The 21909-nt window shown below is 53.0% G+C and overlaps 1 protein-coding gene across 1 annotated transcript in view; it reads right to left on the bottom strand.

Annotated features, from left to right (window-relative positions):
* SHANK1 (SH3 and multiple ankyrin repeat domains 1) overlaps positions 1-21909 on the bottom strand; it is a 56676-nt gene that overhangs the window by 13592 nt on the left and 21175 nt on the right. Inside the window, exons 15-21 of the mRNA XM_011966056.1 lie at positions 16321-16403; positions 15968-16092; positions 15053-15188; positions 14713-14793; positions 13863-13931; positions 13361-13479; positions 5348-5435 (exon numbers count right to left, since the gene is read on the bottom strand). Of these exons, the coding sequence (XP_011821446.1) occupies positions 5348-5435; positions 13361-13479; positions 13863-13931; positions 14713-14793; positions 15053-15188; positions 15968-16092; positions 16321-16403 (701 nt within the window). The remainder of the gene's footprint in view (positions 1-5347; positions 5436-13360; positions 13480-13862; positions 13932-14712; positions 14794-15052; positions 15189-15967; positions 16093-16320; positions 16404-21909) is intronic.

The following is a 21909-nucleotide window of genomic DNA, read 5'->3' as shown; positions in this document are numbered from 1 at the left end:
GAGGCTACAGTGAGCCAAGATCGCACCACTGCACTCCAGCCTGGGTGACAGAGCAAGACTCTGTCTCAAAAAAAAAAAAAAAACGAAGAAGAAGAAGGCGGCGGCAAAAAGGAATTCTGGGGGAATGAAAAGCCTTCAGTCTGGGCAGATTTTCCATTGACTCTTGCTCTGCTTCCTTCCTCCAGCCACTGCCCATGTCCAGGTCCCCACCAGTGTTCTCCAGGACGGAGTAGCCTCTTCCCTCGTCTTCCTGCTGCCATCCTCGATCCCCCACCCTGTTCCGGTCTGTTTTCCACACAAGAGTAAGAGGCATCTTTCAAAAAGCATGCTATTGCCCCTGCTTGAAATCCCATGTCAGTTAGGAGGAGATCGGAGGGAACCAAACTCCCAGCTCTGGTCTACAAGACCCTCCATGGCAGGCATTGCTGGTACCCCTGCAGCTGCCCTCCCCCTGGATGCGGCATCCCATCCCTCTCCCACTGCTGGGAGTGTCACCTGCCTGCAGCCCTTAAGAATCACCCTCCTTCAGAGTCCCGGACTCGCCCAGTCCATTCTGTGTCCCTGCTTCCCCGAGCAGCCCACAGCCCATGATTGATATGGAGGTCCGAGGCAGCACTAAAGCGGGGGTGCCCAGCCTGACCCCACGGGTTCCCACTCTAGCGAGAACCACGTCTGCTGACCTCCTTCCACAGCCCCAGCCAGTCTCCTGCACTCCCTGAAGGTTCCCCTTAGCAAACCCTTAGTACAGGAATCCCCACCTCAGGCTCCCATTCTAGGGAAGCCCACACAAAGACACCTTGCAGGACCCAGCCTCTGCCCACATTTCCCACTTGTTCCCTTGGTCCCCCTCCACTCCCACCTCTTCCTTCTCCTCTGTCAGCCCCAGGTCTACCCTCATTTGAGAACACCTGCAAGCCCTGGTTCCCTCGGCAACAGCTTTCCCTCTTATTGTCACAGTTCCTTTTCAGTGCTAAGTTCTCCTGGCCAGACCTTCCCCGGCCCCCTGCCCAGACTGCACTTCCCTCTGTCCCATTTGCTTCACAGCATCTTTCTTCCCTAGAAACCGTCTTGTTTACTTGCTGTCTGTTTCCTCCACTAGCCTAGAAACTCCCTGAAGGCAGGGCCGATGTATCCCAGGCATCGCACCTACAGTGTCTAGGGCCCATGATGCTTTTAGAGGAAATGTTTTAATTTCTTTTCAAAGTAGAAGTGAAAGAAAAAAAAAAAAGAAAAAATTCTACCCTGGATAATATTGGTCTTTGCAGCAACAAAATAATAACATTTAAACTTTTTTTTTTTTTCTTTTTAGACAGGGCTGGAATGCAGTGGCATTAACACGGCTCACTGCAGCCTTGACCTCCCGGGCCCAAGCGCTCCCAACCTCAACCTTCTGAGTAGCTGGGACTATAGGCAGGCACCATCACATCTAGTTAATTTTTAAATTTTTTTTGCAGAGGCGAGGTCTTGCTATGTTGCCCAGGCTCATCTCAAATTCCTGGGCTCAAGCGGTCCTCCCACTTTGGCTTCCCCAAAATGCTCAGATTTACAGGCATGAGATACCTTGCTGGCCAATGTTTTTTTTTTGTTTGTTTTTGTTTTTGTTTTTTTTAAATGCAGAAGAGCAAAAGTGCCTAAGGTTCACAGAAATCATTATGAAACCTGCCGAGGGTAGGGTAGTGACTTTATCAGTCTCGTTTCCCATTGAGTCCCCAGTCGCCACATAGGGCCTGCTGTTCTACAAGCATCAGATGAGTAACGGGGAGAATCAGCCAAGGTCAGGCACTTAGGGGCCCGGAGTCCCCAGCTTCTGCCAGGTCTCCCATGTGTCTCCCTTCTCCATCTTTGAGACCAGAAGTGCAGAGAAAGGAAACCCTCTCGGAATGAAGTCCCCACCTTTGGGATGAACCCTCACTTCCTGCACTTCCCACCGTACCCCCTCCTGCCTCTTTCCTCCAGCCATTCACAACCATGCCCAGTTCCCTCAATTCTCACCTCCGAGACTCTGCTTGGAACATCCTTTCACTGGGCTCTGTGCTCTGCTTGGAAAAGCTCTATCATCTTAGCCCTGCACCCTGGCCCAGCTACCCCCTTCCTTTAGGCCTGCAGTGCCCCTTAGAGCAGCCACTAGCCATTCAACTGTGCATTTCCGGCCAATATGGTGGCTCATGCCTGAAATCTCAACATTAGGGAGCATCGCTTGACCCCAGGAGTTTGAGACCAGCTTGGGCAGCATAGGGAGACTCTGTCTCTACAAAAATAAAAATTACAAAAATTGCTGGGTGCGGTGGCTCACGTCTGTAATCCCAGCGCTTTGGGAGGCCAGGGTGGGCAGATCACCTGAGGTCAGGAGTTCGAGACCAGCCTGGCCAACATGGTGAAATTCCATCTCTACTAAAAATTCAAAAATTAGCTGGGAATGGCCACGTGTACCTGTAATCCCAGCTATACAGGAGGCTGAGGCAGGAGAATCACTTGAACCCGGGAGGTGGAGGTTGCAGTGAGCCGAGATCACACCACTGCACTCCAGCCTGGGTGATAGAGTGACACTCAGTCTCAAAAAAAAAAAAAAAATTAGCCAGGTATAGTGACACACGCCTGTCATCTTAGTTATTTGGGAGGCTGAGGTGGGCGGATCACCTGAGTGCCAGAGTTCAAGGCTTCACTGGGCTATGATTGTACCACTGCACTCCAGCCTGGATGACAGAGTGAGACTGTGTCTCTAAAGAAACAGACAAACCAAAAAGGCAAGTGTAAATTTCAATTAATTAAAATTAATTTATAAAATTCAATTTCTCTGCTGTGCTGGCCACATTTGAAATATTCAACAGTTACCTGTGGCTGGTGGCTACCAAATTGGACAGTATAGATGTGGAACATTTCATCATCACAGGGAGTTCTATTGGTTCTAGTCCAGACTTTCCTGGGGTCTGTAACACACGCCTCTCACTGTAATCCCTCCCTGGATTGGGACTGCCTGTTTCTATGTTTGTCTCATTGATTCATTCATTCCAGAAATATTTATTGAGGACTTCCTTTATGCCAGGGACTGTGACAGATACTGAAGATACAACAAATCAGACAAATGTCCCGGCCCACAGGAAGGCCAAGCAGACCATAAACAACATAAATTCATAAAATATAACACGGGTCAGATGGAGGTAAGGGGGAGGAGAGAGGGAGAATGTAATTTAAAATACAGGCTGGTGACAGGCGCGGTGGCTCACGCCTTTAATCCCAACATTTTGGGAGTTCAAGGTGGGTGGATCATTTGAGGTCAGGAGTTTGAGACCAGCCTGACCAACATGGTGAAACCCATCTCTACTAAAAATTCAAAAAAATTAACTAGGCGTGGTGGCGCATGCCTGTAGTCCTAGGGAGGCTGAGGCAGGAGAATCGCTTGAACCTGAAGGCAGAGGTTGTGGTTAGCCAAGATCGTGCCACTGCACTCCAGCCTGGGTGATAGAACAAGACTCTGTCTAAAAAAATAAAATAAAATAAAATAAAAGGGCTGGCCAGGCACAGTGGCTTCTGTCTGTGATCTCAGCACTCCAAGAGGCAGGAAGATTGCTTGAGCCCAGGAGTTCGAGACTAGCCTGGGCAACATAGCAAGACCCTGTCTCTACTCCCCAATTTGTTTTTAAATTAGTGGTGCATGGTGGCATGTGCCTGTTATCCCAGCTACTTGGGAGACTGAGATGGGAGGATTCCTTGAGCCCATGAGTTTGAGGCTGCAGTGAGCTATGATCGTGCCACTGCACTCCTGCCTGGGTAACGGAACAAGACCCTGTCTCAAAGTAAATAAAATAAGGTGGTCAAGGAAGGCCTCACTGAGAAGGTATTATTTGAGCAAACTCCTGGAGGAGGGGAAGGAGGGGGCATAATGATGTGTAGAGGAAGAGTGTTCCGGGCAGGTGGAACAGCAGGTGCAAAGGCCCTGAGGTGAGGGTGAGCCAGGCAGGCTCAGGAGGACTAGGAAGGAGGCCAGGAGCTAAAGGGCAGGAGTTGAGGTCAGACAGGTGATAGAAGGGTGGGATTGGGTAGGACCTGCAAGTTTCAGGTTTCTTTCAGATTTTGGCTCCAAGGTCTCTCTGGAGAGGCTTCCTCCTATTACTCTGTTCATAACTCCCTTAACTTATGCCAGTTTGGAGTCATCATAATCACTTGCTTGCTTTTTTACTGTCTGTCTCCCTGGGCATGCAGCCCACCCCAATAATCTTTCTACTCTATTTGCTTGGTAAGAAAATGCCAATCTTATTTGGCACCTTTTGAGAGACTACACTTCCCAGACTCCTTTGCAGCTAGGTGTGGCCATATGACAAAGGAAGGCCAACCCGGATGCACAAGTGGGAATGTTGTGTGTTACATCTGGGATGTCTTGGAGGTAACTCAAGAGGCTGCAGGGTGCCCTCTTCTGCCCTTCTGCCTTTCTACCCTTCCTTGTTCCTGCTACCTGGAATGCTGGTGCAATAGCTGGAGCTCCAGCAGCCATTTTGGATTATGAGGCCAGTCTGCAGTTGGAAACATGGCGAGGATGGTGGAGCAGAAATTGAGAAGGATTCTGGGTCTTTAAGACCATGGAGGCTGCTAACCTGCCTGAGACTTCCTATCTCATACTTTTTTTTTTCTTTTTGAGATGGGAATTTCACTCTGTCACCCAGGCTGAAGTGCGATGGCATGATCTTGGCTCACTGCAACCTCCACCTCTTGGGTTCAAGTGATTCTCCTGCCTCAGCCTCTTGAGTAGCTGGGACTATAAGTGCCCACCACCACACCCAGCTAATTTTTGTATTTTTACTAGAGACAGGGGTTCACCATGTTGCCCACTCACCTTGGCCTCCCAAAGTGCTGGGATTACAGGTATGAGCCACCATGCCTGGCCCCCATACTTGTTTAACAAGAGAGAGATAAAAGCATTTTTCTTGGTCAAGTCACTATTATTTGCTTTTTCCCCCTCAGGTACAGCAGAACCTAATTCTGCTAGTCTCCTCTTTCAAATGTAAATTCTGTAAAGGAAGTTACTTTGTTTGACTGAAAAAAGAGAGAGACCTTGAGAGCCCAGCAGCGGGTCCAGGATATAGTAGGTGCTCAATAAATATTTGCAGAAGGAAGAACTCATTGGAAACAATATAAGAAGCCCTGACAAGATGTGGGGAGCAACTCCAGGACAAAATCCCAGCCTGTTCCTCTGAACATTCCCATCAAACAGCACAGAGCCAGTTCCAAGCAGGTGTCAGGAGCTGTCGCCTGAAGGCATCCCTGCTTTGACGGATTTCCTGCCATGCTGCTCTTCTCTAAGCGCTTCTCAGCCTGCTCAATCCTTCTCTGCTTTGCTGAATATTTTTCTGACCCCCTCCCCCATCTCCTTCAGCCACAGCCCAATACTCTGCTTGGCTTTCTGTCCTGTCCTGCAGCTGTGTGGTATCAGACAGCAGAACCTTCCAGAAGATAAAGGCAGTAGAGAAGTGGCAAGTGGAGGGAGACACTCTTGTGTGAGCCATTTTGCCTGCTGTTTTTCGTATGTGTCCTCATTGGATCCTCACACCTGTGAGTTAGGGTGGATTATACCCATTTGGGTGATAACAAAAGAGGCTGTGGATCAGAGAGAAAAGGGCCTTATCCTAGAGCAGCCAGCGAGGAAGGAGGAGATTAAAGACCCATCGGAGAAAAGATATCAGAGTGGCTCAAAAACCCTAAGATAAAATGGGAGGGGTGGGAAGAGCCAGGAGAAGGGGATGTGACCAGTCAGGAAGCACACGGGGACTGCTGAGGGGCAGAGCTGGAGAGGACACCAAGAACAGAGTCCAGGCAGGAGAGGACAGCTGGGAGGAGGGGAAGAAGGCGAGGGAAACACCTGCACAGGGTATGGGTGCAGGTGATGGGGGCCAGAGGGACAGGTGAGGATCAGGTGACAGGTGAGGGTGAAGGTGATGAGGCAGGGATCAGAGTGACAGTGGAGGGGTCGATGTGACAGGGGAAGGGTCAGAGTGACAGAAGGGACCAGGGTGATGGGGGAGAGGTCAGGATGACAGCGAAGGGTTGGGGGACAGTGGAGGGGTCAATGTGACAGAGAAGGGGTCAGGTGACAAAGGAGGAGTCTGAGTGATGGAGAAGGGTGAGGGTGATAGGGTGGGGGTCAGGGTGAGAGAAGAGGTAAACGAGAGACAGTGGAGGAGTCAAAGGGACAACGGAGGAGTCAGGGTGATGGGGAGGGGTCAGGATGATGGGGAGGGGTCAGGGTGATGGGGAGGGAGTAGGATAATAGGGAGGAGTCAGGGTGATGGGGAGGGATCAGGATGATGGGGAGGGGTCAGGATAATCGGGAGGGATCAGAGTGATGGGGAGGGGTCAGGATGATGGGGAGAGGTCAGCGTGATGGGGAGGGGTCAGGATTACAAGCATTACAGGTAAGGTGTCAGGGTGATGGGGGGTATCAGTGTGATGGGGAGGGGTCAGGGTTACAGGCAAGGAGTCAGGGTGACGGAAGAGAGCTTAGAGTGGTAAGGAACTGGTTAGAGTGAGGGGGGAGCCGTGTCCCCGACAGAGGAGGGTGCAGAGTGACAGAGGAGGCGTCAGATTTGCAAGCTGACAAAAGACACTTCCATGCCATGTGGAAGAAGGGACAAAAATGGGTTAGCTTGACATAAGAAGGGTCAGGGTGACAGGAGAGATGTCAGACTGACGGAAGAACCGTAACAGTCTGATGGGGCATCGCACTGATCCCCGAGGGAGCACTTGAACTCCACCAACCAACGGGAGCATTCGCTCCCGCGCAGAAGGGACAGCCAATCAGAGTGCGCAGCCTTGCATGACGTCACCGGCCGCCGGGCAGATTCCCCCTCAGTGAGTTGCCCAAAGGCCCAGTTCTCCGTCACCTCGTGGCCTGGTGCCTCAAGGGCAGCGCATGTCCTGCGGCTGACCAGTGGCTGGGGAACTCCTGCTAGGGAGGCAGCCCTGAGACGGGATAGGGGAGAGACAACTGAAGAGACAGAGATGGGGGGACAGAGAGAGACAGAGACAGAGAGAGGGAGACAAGGAAACACAGAGACAGAGGTAGAGAGACAGAAAAAGAGAGACACAGACAGAGAGATAGAGAGACAAAGGCAGAGATGGGGATAGAGAGAGACAGAGATGGAGAGACAGAGACAGAGACAAAGGCAGAGATGGAGAGACAGAGATAGAGAGACAATGGCAGAGATGGGGAGACAGAGCTAGAGAGACAGAGAGACAAAGGCAGAGATGAGGAGACAGAGAGACAGAGAGCTAGGGAGACAAAGAGACACAGAGACAGAGATGGAGAGACAGAGACAAAGAGACGAAGACAGAGATGCAGGAGAGAGGGAGGTGGGCAAACAGGGAGGGATGGGAAGATGGGGAGAGTGAGAGAGGGGAGGAGGGGCAGACAGAGATGGGGCCTAGAAGGGGGAGAGACACCGACTGAGAGATGAGAGGGGAAATGAGAGGGCGATGGGAAGCAGGAAGAGCCCGTAGAGGCAGGAGGGAGGGCAGCTCTGACTCGGAGAGGACCTGCACAGCCCCAGGAGGGAACCCCAGAAGCTAGGAGTGCACCTGAGAGGGAACAATGACGTCTCAGACTGAGAGACGAGAGGGCATGAGGGAGCCCTCAGTCATCAGTGACGGATGACAAAGACAGTAGCCGAGAAAGTCAAAGCCATACCAAGGGGCAGAGGGACAGCAGAGCCCTAGGAGGAGACAGCCCAAGAGGTGCCCTGACCTAGGGTGGATCTGCCGGGCTCTGCGCCCCCACTCTCCCCACCTCCTCTAGGTTGTATGCAAAAGTGCATCTTTGGAGAGGGTTGAAATCTCCCAGTTTCCAAGTCCTTAGACAGTGGCATCTTTTTTTTTTTTTTTTTCGAGAGGGAATCTCACCCTGTCACCCAGGCTGGAGAGCAGTGGTACAATCTCGGCTCACTGCAACCTCTGCCTCCCAGGTTCAAGCAATTCCTCTGTCTCATCCTCCCGAGTAGCTGGAATTACAGGCGTGTGCCACCACACCCAGCTAATTTCTGTAGATTTAGTAGCGATGAGGTTTCACCATGTTGGCCAGGCTGGTCTCAAATTCCTGACCTCAGGTGATCCACCTGCCTTGGCCTCCCAAAGTGTGGGGATTACAGGCATGAGCCACCATGCCTGGCTGATAATGGCATCTTATGCAATGCTTTGCTCTTGCTCACTTTTGTGCAGACCTGACCCAAGAAGCCTCGGGAGGATACTGCACCCCTGCCCCCCACCACTGCATCTAAACCGGAGGGAAGATGCAGAGTGAAGAGGGGAGAGGAGCTGAAATGGGAAATGGGGACACCGAGAACAAGACCAGACATCAAGAGAGGCCACCAAGATGCAGAAACCTCATGAAGGGGCATCTGCATTGACTCAGAGAGTGGGAAAGATAAAAATGGCAGGTGGGAAGGAGCAGAGAAGGTGGCAGAAAGAGCCTCCAGCATGAGACGGGGGCCTGGGGAAGGCCCAGGGACAGATCCAAGAGGTGAGAGAAGAAAAGGCAAGGGGGATGTACAGGATAAATGACTATGGGTCCTCTGGACACAGAGGGAAAGGAGGTCTCGCAGAACTCAGGTGAGTGCCTCTGAGTTTCATTTCTAGGAGGCAGGGGCAGGTGGGCAGCTGGTTTTATTACTGGCTGGTGTCTGGGCTCCTCTGGGGGTGGGGGTCTTTGGAGCTCAGAGAGTGAGCTCCCTGAGGGTTAGGCTCTTGACTGTCCTGTACCTGGGTTCATGCAGGGCAGACCTAGCACTGTGACTGCCTGGCACTTCACAGGAGCTCTGTGCATTTGTTGAATTAATGAAAACAGGACTTGCTCTAATTAGTTTATCAGAGATTTACACTCAGTCTGATGTGCTATTGTGGGGTCTCTGATGTTGCAGGGTCTCTGGAGGCATACACAGAGATCACTGGTGAGTCATGGTGGACTTTCTAGTTTACTTTATTTCAATTAATTAATGTATGTATTTGTTGAGACAGGGTCTCAGTCTGCTGCCCAGGCTGGAGCGCAGTGGCGCAATCATGGCTCACTGCAGCCTTGACCTCCCTTGCTCAAGTGATCCTCCCACCTCAGCACATACCATGACTGGCTAATTTTTAAATATTTTGTAGAGACAGGGTCTCACTATGTTGCCCAGGCTAGTCTTGAACTCCTGGCCTCAAGTGATCTTCCTGCCTTGGCCTCCCAAAGTGTTGGGATTACAGGTGAGAGCCACTGTACCTGGCCTATTTTCTTTTTCTTTTTTTTTTTTTTTTTGAGACGGAGTCTCCCTCTGTCACCCAGGCTGGAGTGCAGTGGCACGATCTTGGCTCACTGCAAGCTCTGCCTCCCAGGTTTGCGCCATTCTCCTGCCTCAGCCTCCTGAGTAGCTGGGACTACAGGCGCCCGCCAGCACGCCCAACTGATTTTTTTTTTATTTTTTATTTTTAGTACAGATGGGGTTTCACCATGTTTGCCAGGATGGTCTCGATCTCTTGACCTTGTGATCTGCCTGCCTTGGCCTCCCAAAGTGCTGGGATTGTAGGTGTGAGCCACGCGCCCAGCCCAGCCTGGCCTATTTTCTATCCTGAGGGGTTCGCCATCTGTTGGGAGTTTGCTGTGTTACAGTTAATCTCATGGAATCCTCATAAGAACTGGGCAAGGCTGCCTTTAGCCCCATTTTACAGAACACAAAACTGAGATGCAGAGAAATTAAGTAATGTGGTCCAAGGTGGCAAATTAAGTTAAAGGAAGTCAGAATTTGAATCCCCATTTGTCTGTTAATATAGAGTTTCTGGGGGATCAGGAACAAACAGAAACACCTGGGGTGTGTTTAGAGACCCAGAGAGGGAAATTCAGAAGGAGGAGAGTATAAAATACAGATTGGGGGGAGGCATGAAGTAATGGGATTAGTGGGAGTACCTCCCAGGCTTCCAATAAATACTGAATAATTTAATGAGTGAATATGGATGGTAGCATCCTGAATCTAAGTCCACTTGGGATAATCCTGGGGCTGAAAATCTTTTAATCTTTTCTGTTTGTTTTTTAGAGACAGGGTGGTCTCTCTCTGTGGCCCAGGCAGGAGTGCAGTGGCACAATCATGGCTTACTGCAGCCTCAACCCCGGAGGCTCAGGTGATCCTCCCTCTTCGGCCCCCGGAGTAGCTAGGACTACAGGTGTGTGCCACCACATCTGCCCAACTAATTTTTGTATGTTTAGTAGAGATGGGTTTTCTGCCATGTTGCCCATGCTGGTCTGGAACTACTGAGCTCCAGGGATCAGCCAGCCTCAGCCTTCCAAAGTGCTGGGATTATAGGTGTGAGCCGCTGTGCCCGGCCCTGAAAATCTTTTAACCTTAGAATGATATAGGGCAGTGGTTCTCAATTAGAGGTGGTTTTGCTCCCCAGAGGACATTGGGGAGTATTTGCTGCTGGCATCCAGACGGTAGAGGCCAGAGATGCTGCTAAAATCCTACAATGCACAGGACAGGCTTCCACAACAAAGAAGTACGCAGCCCCAAATACAGGCAATTGTGGCTATTTGCGGTAGTTATGTTAATAGGAGGCTGCCACACATTTCCCTCAACCAATCAATACATAATCTCGTTTTATGCATGCTTCTGTTGAAGGATGCCTTATTTAATATACATTGTTGATTCATTCACATCCAACTCCTGGCTAACAGTGCTCTAACTCATGCCTGAATGAAGCTTCTCTAACATACGTATTTTCTCCATAAGGCACATCACGGCCTTCTCGCACTTAGGAACACTAGACAGCTCTTCAGCACCATGCTTGGGGGACCTTTGAAACACTGATATCACCACTAAAAGGCCCAAAGATGCAAAGCACGTGGCACTAAATAGACCGAGAAAAGACACTTGTTCACAGTATAAGAGCTGAAATGAGAAGGCACCCTCGTTCAGCCTTGTCTGGGAGCCCGCACGTACTCAAGATTTTCTCTGCTTTGCGCCTGTCCAAGAATAACCACAAAAACCCTTTGCATATTGATCCTGGGGTTCTAATAAATTTCAGCAAGTAGGCAAATTTGGACTTTGGTTCTGTCTGATTAGATACACACTCGATGGGAGGTCTCCAGCAAGTGAATGCAAATCTCTAAAACCGTTTCGTCTTCTGTAAAATGGGAATGTGCATGTTCTCTCTTTCTGTTTCTCTATTGCCCTTTCCTTCTTAAAGCTGGTTGTGAAGAAGTTTGCTGAGGAGTTATGAGAAGTTTGCTGCAGTGCAAGTGAAGATAGAAGATCACAAAAGGAGAAAACAGTGTCCAAAAAATAAGAGCCCGGGGGAGGTAGATTTGGACTCCATATAAGGAAGAAGTTTTTTTTTTTCTTTTTTCCTTTTTTTTTTTTTGAGACAGAGTTTTGCTTTTGTCACCCAGGCTGGAGTGCAATGGCGTGATCTCGGCTTACTGCAACCTCCGCCTCCTGGGTTCAAGCGATTCTCTCGCCTCAGCCTCCTGAGTAGCTGGGATTACAGGCACATGCCACCACATCTGGCTAATTTTTGTATTTTTAGTAGAGATGGGGTTTCTCCATGTTGGCCAGGCTGGTCTCAAACTCCTGACCTCAGGTGATCAGCCCGCTTCAGCCTCCCAAAGTGCTGGGATTACAGGCGTGAGCCACGACACCCAGCCTCCTACTCTTGATTTTTATAAAAGTACGAGACCCTCCAGAGCACGAGGGACTGTGGATAGACTTCGGGGGCCTGTGCACTTGTATAGGAAAAGAAATCCTATGTTTTCATTTTCATCATCCTCCAACAAAAACTCAACCTTTCCTCAATTAAATACGTAAGCAGCAAACCATGCTAGTTTCAGCAAGACCCATGCCTGTATCCCCAGTAGGAATCACAGATATTTCCATATCCCATCACAGTGGTACAGATTTCCCAAAATGGTGTTTATGCTCCTCGTGATTTTGAAATTAGAGTTGTTAAGATCCACCGCCAGTGTCTAACATGTTGACAAAAAAAGATGATATTATGATATCACAAATTTTGCTTTTGAAAAATATTTTGAGAACTATATTTTAGTGTAACTGGCCTCTTTTGTTAACTTATTTTATGTTATGCATTTATAAGCATTATTCTGAGGACTATGGCAGCCTGCCAAAGAGATCCATGACCCCCTAAAAGCCAAAGAACCCAGTTTTAGAGTAAATAGACTCCTGACCACTAGGTGGTGGATGTGGCCAGAGGATAGGGACTGGGCAGAGAAGAAGGAAGCGGGAAGGGAGGAGTAAGGCAGAGCGTGGCCTCTGGAGGAGACAGTTGGAGGGTAAGGGGTGGCACTGGTAGGCCTAGTGGGGGATGTGTTGGAGGGAAGGCACACAGTCCAGTGGAGTGGGGCAACATCCAGGAAGGGACCAGCAGGACCCCACCAGGATAGCCAGAGCTGTGGCAGGACCATGGGTTCAGAGGGCTGCCCCGGGTTAAAATCCCTCTTCCTTCCTTGAGCCTCAGTTTCCCCCTCTGTAAATGGGCTAACAACCTCGTGCATCTCCCAGGATGAATCTAAGGAATGAATGAGATAATCCATATAAAATTTGGTGTCTGGCCAGGCAAGGTGGCTCATGCCTGTAATCCCAGCACTTTGGGGGGCTGAAGCGGGCGGATTACTTGAGGCCAGGAGTTCGAGACCAGCCTGGCCATCATGGCAAAACCCTATCTCTATTAAAAATACAAAAATTAGCCAGGCAAGGTGGCGCACACCTGTAATCCCAGCTACTCAGGAGGCTGAGGCAGGAAAATCTCTTGAACCCTGGGAGCAGAGGTTGCAGTGAGCAGAGCTTGCCCCAATGCACTCCAGCCTGGATGGCAGAGTGAGACTCAATCTCAAAATAAATAAATAAATAAAAATTAAAAAATAAAATAAAATGCACTGTCCCCCAAATTATCAACACTCCCCACAGATTGGCCTCTGGTTGTGGGGAGAGGCAGACAGAGTGGCGACAGACGTGACCATTCATATTTTAATAAGTACTACGTGTTGGGTATCTATTATTATGTCGGGGAATCTCCATCCATGACATCATTTTGCCTTCCCAGAGACCCTTAAGATGGGACGCAGAGGGACAGAAAGAGGCAGGGCAAGAGCGCAAGTATAACAGCAGGGGTGGAAAGTGGAGAGAGAAAAGGACAGAGATGGGATTTGAGGGAAAGGGGATAAGGAGGAAAGGAGGTCCCCAAAGTTGGGAGAAAGGAGGAAACCCTAGGATGCGTGTCGCCCCTCCAGGACCAGCCTAAAGCACAGGGGCATCAGGAGGGTTTTGGAAAGAGAAAGGCTCCAGGTTGGTGTGTGAACCGCCTTCCCCCTGCCAGTTCCTCCCCATACCAGGCCGCCTACCTCAGTGGCAAAGAAGCCTTTGGGTCGGTGTTTGCCCAGGGACGCGAGGCCACCGGGCCCAGGGCTCTCGCTTGCACTGATGGTCTGTTGAGCTGCGGCCAGGATTTCGTCCAGTTTGTCTAGGGGGAGATGAACAGATGGGAAGACAATGAAATGAAGTTTGCTTTGACCCGGGCCGCAGAGACCAGAGCTGCCGCCCCGCAGCTCATCCAGCACCTGGATCAACCAGGAAAGGGCAGCCCTGCCTGGGTCCAGGTGGACGGCCAGTCCCGCTTGGAGACACAATCACCAAGCCCGGGAGGCAGCACCCAGGGTGGGAAGGGGTGCGGGCAGGGAACGGGGCAGCCGTCGGGAGAGGGCGGGCGGAGGGAGGGGAGGTGGAATCGCGGCCTCTCTGGGGCAGGAAGGTGAGGGGCGCCGTGGGGCTCATGGTGGGACGGGGATGCAGCGGATGCCGGGGCTGGGGCCCGGCAGCCCGAGGAGCAGGGCTGGGCCGTCTTACTGAGAGCCATCTGATACACGGTCCGCTTTTTCTCCATGCTGGGCACCGGCGCCGGCTGCTGCTCGTACTCTGTGGGCAAAGAACACGGATGAAGCCCAGGGAGCCCCCGGGGGCGGGGTGGAGCGGGCTCGGCCTGTGGGCGTGGCCAGCAGGTGCGGGCCGGTGGGCGTGGCCAGCGGGCGCGCGCATGCGCGAGAGGGGCAGTGAGGGGCCGGGGTCGGGGAGGGGCGAGTCCGCCGGCGGGGTCGGGAGACGGGGGCCCTCCCGCCAGTCCTGTGCCCACTCACCACTCTTCTTCTTCCAGGGGGAGACTAGCCCGGGGGAGAGGCAGTAGAGGAGCCAAGAGTTAGGACGTCAAGGGAAGGAGAGGGGCCCCCTCTCTGGAAGCCCACCTCCCTCTGGGCCCCGGGGCTGGGGGCGGTCAGCTGTCCGACCAGCCCCGTCAGGGGAAATGGGACCCCCAGGTCCACTCGGCCTCGTCTGGAGGGAGGGGCTCGCTTTTCTCTGTTATTGGGGGTTGGGGGGAGCTGGTGGAGGGAGAGATGTTGAATGGGGCTTGGGGGTGAGGTGGGACAGAAGGAAGGAGACAGAGAGACCCGCAGAGAGGGTACATACAGACCCTGAGAGAGACCCCAACAGAGAAACAGATACAAGAGCACAGAGGAGAGTCGCCTCTCAGACACCCCTTCCCAGAGACACACACACAGGCCAGAGTCCGACCCATGGACTGGGGACAGGATGAGGACAAGGACCCCTGGTCACTAACAACACTAACGAACTCGAGGGATGGTCCAGCCCTCCTTCCCCTCTCCCCCCCGGCCCCCTGGCCTCAGCAGCCCCGCAGGCTCACCCATCTCCTCCAGCTCTGAGGTCATAGATTTGGAACGCAGGGAGATGGTTGGGGGCGGCAGCCGCTTGGCCTGCTGGGGTACTGGAAACGTGATGAGGGGAGGCATCAGTATCATGGGGGAGACGCCCCCCAACCCTCTACCACCACAGGGCTCCCAGGGCTCAGAGAATAGCCGATGCCAGCGTGCTGAGCCCTCCCTGCCTCAGTTTCTCCCCACAAGGGTAATGGAGAAGTAATGCTAGGGAACGGAAGGCCTTGGGCAGCGGCAACCAGCCCTGGGGCTCCCGCGGGGCTGAGCCTGGTGGCAGTGGGGTGGCTGCGAGAGTGGCCGCAGGAGCACCTTTCTTGTGCACTGCCTCATCCATGTCCGGGTGCCTGGTGACCATCACCACCTTCACCATCAGCGTGTTGCCCCCTTGGCGGATCATGTTCACCACCTGTCGGTGGCCGACCTTCACCACATTCTGCCCGTTCACCTGTGGCACAGACACCCCCAGATCACACAGAGTAGACGAGGGGAGGAGTGCTTGCAGCTTCAGAGACCCCAATAAGGATGGCTCCTGCGCTGCCCTGTCCATGGGCCTCTGGGCCACGTTCCCCTCCCTCTGACCCTTCATACTACCGCCTCCCTGGGCAAGCCCGCTTTCCCACCCTCCCTGGCCCCAGGGTTGGGGAAGAGGCTCAGCCTACCCTATTCACTTCCCCCGCCCTCCTTGTCCCCAGTATTTATTTATTTATGTATGTATTTTTAAAAGACAGGGTCTCTGTCACCCAGGTTGGGGTGCAGTGGCACAATCATGGCTCACTGCAGCCTCGACTTCCTAGGTTCAAGCAATCCTCCCACCTCAGCCTCTCGAGTAGCTGAGGCCTCAGGCACACAGCACCAGCTAATTTTTTTTTTAAGAGCCAGGGTCTTGCTATGTTGCCCAGGCAGGTCTCAAACCCCTGAGTTCAAGCAATCCACCTGCTTCAGCCTCCCAAAGCACTGGGATTACAGGCGTGAGCCACTGTGCCTGGCCATCCCCCGGTATTGTGTATGTGTTGGGGACAGCTCTGTGTCACTCTTTTGAGATGCCTCAGAGGCCTTTAGGTGGAATCGCTGGGGAAAGTAGAGGCTGGCTGGAGGGAGGGCAGGGGGCTGGGAATCCTGGTGCTAAAGGAGAATAAAACTGGGCAGCCAGATCCTGGTGTGGATCATGAGGGGGTCTGGGAACTTGTCACAGGGTCCCAGGGAAGAGAGGGGGCCTGGACTGACCTCGATGAGGAAGTCTCCCATTCGCAGTCCAGCTCGCCATGCCACGCCACCCTCGTCCACCGACTCCAGATACTGCAGCGCCGGGAAGGCCGGGGTGGGGGTGAACTCCTCGATGGGGGTCTGCGCTGCAGACAGGGAGGAGCCGGCGGGGTCGGAGGGGAGGGGGTGGAGAGGCCGAGCAGGGGATGGGGCTCAGACCCAAGTCACGGAGGTCTCACCGCAGCTGAGGGACCAGCACCCCGGGGTGGGGTGGTGGGTGGGCTGGGGTCCCTTTCCCTTTCCCGCCCCCTTTTCCAGTCCTGCTTCTGGGGTCACAGAGCCCTTCTCCCATCCCCTCCCCGGCTGGCACTCACCCTTGGCCCCCCGGAGCACGAACCCAAACCCCTCACTGTCCTTCTTCTGCAGCAAGACTGTCTTCTCCTTAATGATGTAATCGCTGGCAGGGAGGCAGGAGAAATGGGGGGGTAGTGGTGGGGAGTAGAGAAGAGATCATGAGACACGGAGCCTGTCCCCCACCCGGCAACCCAGAGACCTGAACCCCTGCTCCAGGGCCATTAATTGCACCTCCTAGGATCTCTGTCACCCACTCTGTGTGCGTATGCTAGCGTCGGCCCTGACGGGCTTCCCCCTTGGAGCCCACATGCTCTCTCTCCCACTCCTTCTCTCCTCATTCATCCATCCATCCATGCATCCATCCACCCATCCATTCAGCGCCAGGCACGGCGGGGAGGATGGGGAGAAAAGCCTCCAGATTACCAGACGGCCCGGCTTGGGTCCCTGCTAGTCACGTCCTGCCTATGACCTTGAGCCCACAACTTTAACCTTTTGTGCCTCAGTTCCCCCATCTATAATGGAGGGCGATCACAGACCCTACCTGATGGGGTTGCAGTGGGAGTCCAGTGGGGGTAATACACATTTAGTATTTTGCACAGTGCCTGGCACACAGTAGGTGCTCAATACGATCTGCTTGATGTCCTCAGGTCAGGGTGTTAAGTCAAGAGGATTCATGTATTTTGATGATACCCCTCAAAATTCCTTTATATATATGTCACCTCCCAAGGACCCCACACAGGGTAAAATTGCTAATTCTGCACTGCCCACTATGGTGACCACTAGGTTCACGTGGCTGTTTTTATGAAAGCTAATCAAAATCAAATGGAAAAATTCAATTCCTCAGTCACAGTGGCCATATTTCCAAGTGTGCAGAAGCCGCACGTGGCTGGTGGCCACCACACTGGACAGTACAGATATAAAACATTTCCACTGCTGCAAAGCTCGCTGTGGACAGCACTGTCTTCTGTATTCCCTGGTACATCTCAAATGGAGCTCCTGCATGCACTCAGCATATTCTATTATAGTAAAATGCAAAGCACCCATGAATATGGGTGGTAGTTTCCAGTAAAGCCACCAAATGTACCCAGGAAATGTCAATGAAACTCAGATACAGTTCATGGATCTCAACGCTCACTCAAACAGCCCCAAACCCCTGATATGACCACTGTACACCTCAGGAATACACATCCATTCCATTCCCAGAGGATCCGACACCCCCAGTCTACAGCAGGAATACTCAGACACCCTGGCTGCAACCCCACTGCCTTCAGAATACCCAAGAACACCCAGGAGTCAGTGGAACGTGTGCTCTGCTGTGCCCTGCTTCCTTCAGCACTGTCTAAAGCCCATCCCACCTCCCACCCTCACAATTCCGGTGTATTCCAATAATACCCAGATCCCAGTAACATCCATGTGGCCCTAATACACTCCAATCATAGCCAAGCATGCTCCCAATTACCTGCCCCCACAAATTCAGCAAAACAGCCCTCCTCGAATACTCCAGTATGTTTCGGCAACCCCCACACATCCCAGTATGTTCCAATAATAACTCCCCCTCACTCGGATCTCAGTGTATTCCCAAAACACGCCCTCTGAACACATACATCCCAGCAAAAGGCAATAATACTTACTGTGCTCCACTGTATTTGGGTACCACCCCCACAAGCACCCCTGTATGCTCCCGGGACCCCCATGGCTCCCCTTATAAAAATCCATACATTTGCACCGTGGCGACAGGGTTCTGGATGTGCACGTGTCCTCCCTTCCTGCCGCCACCCTCCTTGTGGCGCCTCAGTGCACCTAACACCACACATGTTCACATGTACATACTCCAGCAACAGTCCTTGCTCAAAGTTCACCACAGTCCAGTCAACTCATCCAACCATACCCGCCACGTCTTCCTCCCCTGGATGGAGAGGTGTTGACAGAGAAGAAGGGAAGGGGCTCAAAGGGGTGAATGAAGGGAGGAAAAGGGAGAGGGGAAGGGAGGAAAGGGGCTGAGAAGGCTGGAACAGCGAGCGGACAAGGAAACTGGACACGGAAATTGGCTCAGAGGTCAGAGCTGCCTGTTTCTATCCATGCATTCTGTAATGTCCTCATTCTCACTTTCCTACTCCTCCTCTTGTATCTCTTCCAGGTCTCCAGGCTCCCCTAGCAGCCAGCAGCACCCTTCCTCACTGGAGGTAACTTCACTTTTCTTTCACTCATACCACAAACCCCTCCCTTCCTCCCTCTTTCTCCCTGCCCTCTGGAATCTCTCTCTTGCCCCCTCATCAGCCTCATACCCCATACATAAGCCTTCCCCAAATGTCAGCCAATATAGTCAATAAAACTCCCATGTCAATATGCCAAGAAGGAGTACTTGCCATGGGCTGGGCAGTATCTGAAGCCCTTCACAGATAGATCATTAAATTGTCTTTTCATAACCAGCCTCTGGGGTAGGGATAAGTACCAATTCTACATTATCTATGTATTTATTTATATTTTTTGAGACAGAGTCTCACTCTCTTGCCCAGGCTGGAGTGCAGTGGCACAATCATAGCTCACTGCAGCCTCAAACTCCTGAGCTCAAAGGATCCTCCAACTTCAGCCTCCCAAGTACCTAAGACTACAGGTGCTTACCACCGTGCCCAGCTAATTAAAATAAATTTTTTTTTTTTTTTTTTGGTAGAGATGGGATCTCACTATCTTTCCCATGCTGGTCTTGAACTCCTAGACACAAACAGTCCTCCCACCTCAGTCTCCCAAAGTGTTGGGATTACAGGCATGAGTCACCACACCCAGCCCTAATTTCACTTTATAGGTGAGGAAACAGAGGCACAGAAAGGTTAAGTAACTTGTCCAAGGTCACACAGTGAGTATCACTCTTCAACAATACCCAAGAGAATACTCAGGTAACTGCAATGGTAATACCCTCCACTCCACAGCACCGAAATACCTTGAGCACATATATCCGTCTGCTCAGAATCCACCCTGAGCTCAGCCCTGCAGCACCTGGAGTTTATCCCAGGGTGTAGCAGTAACACCGTGACGAGGAACACTTATTGAATTATTGCTGAATGCCAGCCATGATTCCAAGCACTTTGCCTTTATATATTTCCATTTATGTATTCAGTTAGTCTTCACAACAATCCAGGGAAAGGTTGACTGTTATTCTTCCCATTTTATAGATGGGGAAACTGAGGCACAGAGAAATAGCTTGCTCAAGATGACACCAGTTAAAAAAATATCAAAGCCAAGATTTGAATTCACCAGAGGTAACCTATATATATGCCAGTGGTGATCTAGGGCAGGAAGGGGGTCCAACAACATCCAGACCCACCCTGTTCCTGCTCCTCAACCAACCCCTATCCTACACATGCTCCATTCCCCTCTCTGCTCCATGGCTCCCTCACCCAATCCCCAGCTAGGACATAGGTGCTGTTGCCCTCATCCCACCACAGTCTCCTTGGACTTCCCAACTGCTCTTTTGCTCCCACAGCTCCATGTACCTCTAAACTCCCTCTCCCCAACTCTTGTGTACCCCTCCTCTCTGCACCTCACTCCCTACTCCTGCATGCCATCTTGAGGTTCCACATTGCCCTAACCCACCCTCCTCATCCCTGACTCCCACAAGCCCTCCTCACACCCCATGGAGCCATCCCCCCATTTCCCATGTCCCCTGACACACCCTACCCCCCTTTCCCCCAAAACATCCTCCTCAGACCTCTGCGACCTCCTCACCCTTGTCGTGCGACCTCTCCCTCGTCCTTTAGCCTCATCCTTCCCACACTCTCTGGCACCTCCGTAAGTAATCTCACTGGCTCCCCTAAAGCACTTCTGGTCCCTTTCATACTTCCCAGGTACCCACTTTTGCATCAGTGGAAACCTAAACCTATTTCTGCCCCCTCGACTCACTTCACCACAGCCCTCCCGCCTGCGTTTACTGGCAGCTGCGTTTCATTTACATTCCCTGCGTCCTCTTGGTATTCTCCCCCTACTGTCCAAATCCCCACTCCCAAATCCTCCCCACATTCCCCGAATTCCCTCCCCACTCCATTTCTCTGCTCCGAACCCTCCGTGCTCCAGCCTCCACCCCTCCCCCACTTCAGCATCTCCACTCTCCCCTGTTCCGTTCTCAACCCTGCACCTCCTACCCAGACCCCTCTAGCCCCTCCCCCTCGCCCCCCATCTTGGCTGCCCCCGCAGCACCCCATTCAGGCTCCCTCTGGCTGACTACCTGCCCTGCAGGAGCTCACACAATGCTTTTCCCCAGGCCATCCCTCAGCAACCCTGAGCGGCCTCCGGAGCTCAGCAGCCAGCTCTTGTTCACTGGATCCCACACACAGGGGCACTGCAGCGGCCAGCACTCCCCTCCCCACCCCACCGTCCCTCTCACACACCCAGGGTCCGCCAGCCCAGAGCCTGCTGCTGTGCACGGCGCACCCCCAACCCCGCACTCAAGCCCTTCCCCATGTACCCTTGTCCACGGCCTGCCCAGAGGCCCCACACAGGGCCGCCAGCCCCCCTCCCCATGCTCAGAAGTGGCACACACAAGCGGATGCGGCTCCCCATGCAGCTCAGACGGGGCTCAGCACACGTGCCCCACATGGGCAGAGGGCAGAGCCAGTGACTCAAGTGCCCCTGACATGCACAGACCCCCGGGGGCAAGGGGGCAAGGAGGAGGAGCACATGGGGACGGAGACACAGGATGGACCCTTGAAGTAGGGACCTGTGGGGGAGGGGCAGGCCAGGCCCAGGAGGGTGGGTGTTGGGAAGCACAGCCGCAGTCCCTGGGACAGACCCACTCCAGCACACACCACACACCACACACCACACACCACACACCACGCGCACACACACACACACACACACACACACACACACACAGTCCCAGACAGCCTCGCTGTCGCTCCAAGTCATACAGAGACAGACGCTGTCACACAGGGACACACAGATGGACACAGTTGGGGGGTGGGCTGGGAGCCCACCATCTCTCCATCTCTCTCTCACTCACACACACGCACACACACGCACGCGGCTGCAGGCAGTCACACACACGCACATCGACACAGCCACACTGACACACGAACCGTCGCACAGTGACACGCAGCGGAAAAAGAGGAGGGGAGGGGAAGCCGGGGGCGGGATGCGTGTGTGGTGGAGGGGGGATGACTGTGAATGGGAGAGAGGGGTATGAATGGGGGGACTTGCCAACAACGTGAAGAGGTGTGGGGATGTGGGGATCAGAGGGACAGGGGCCTGGGATGTAGGCGGATGCGGGTAAGCCACCGTGGCTCCCCACAGGGAGGGCTCCGGGGAGTGGGGGCGCTAAGGGCGGCAGAAAGGCAAGTGGGCTCCAAATCCTGGAGGGGGGTCAGTTTGGGGGACCTGCTGGGAGGAAGGTCTCGGGGGAAGAGCAGAGGGGGGCCTGGAAGGGCCTGTGAGGGGGTGGAGGAAAAGATTCCCAGGGCTGACAAGTGCGTATTAGGGGGGAGGGTCGGGGACAGGGGTCCAGGGAGGGAGATGGAGAGGAGAAGGGTTGAGACGGGGGGCTGAAAGGGATTTGGGACTGAGAGAAGGTTAAGGGAAGAGGAGCGGAGGGGAAGGGGCGGGTTGGGGGAAGGGGA

This window comes from Mandrillus leucophaeus, unplaced genomic scaffold (genome assembly GCF_000951045.1).
Source record: "Mandrillus leucophaeus isolate KB7577 unplaced genomic scaffold, Mleu.le_1.0 Scaffold74, whole genome shotgun sequence".
In the NCBI taxonomy this organism is placed as follows: Eukaryota; Metazoa; Chordata; class Mammalia; order Primates; family Cercopithecidae; genus Mandrillus; species Mandrillus leucophaeus.
The sequence above is the reverse complement of the archived record's forward strand: the minus strand, read 5'-3'. Positions and strand labels throughout refer to the sequence as shown.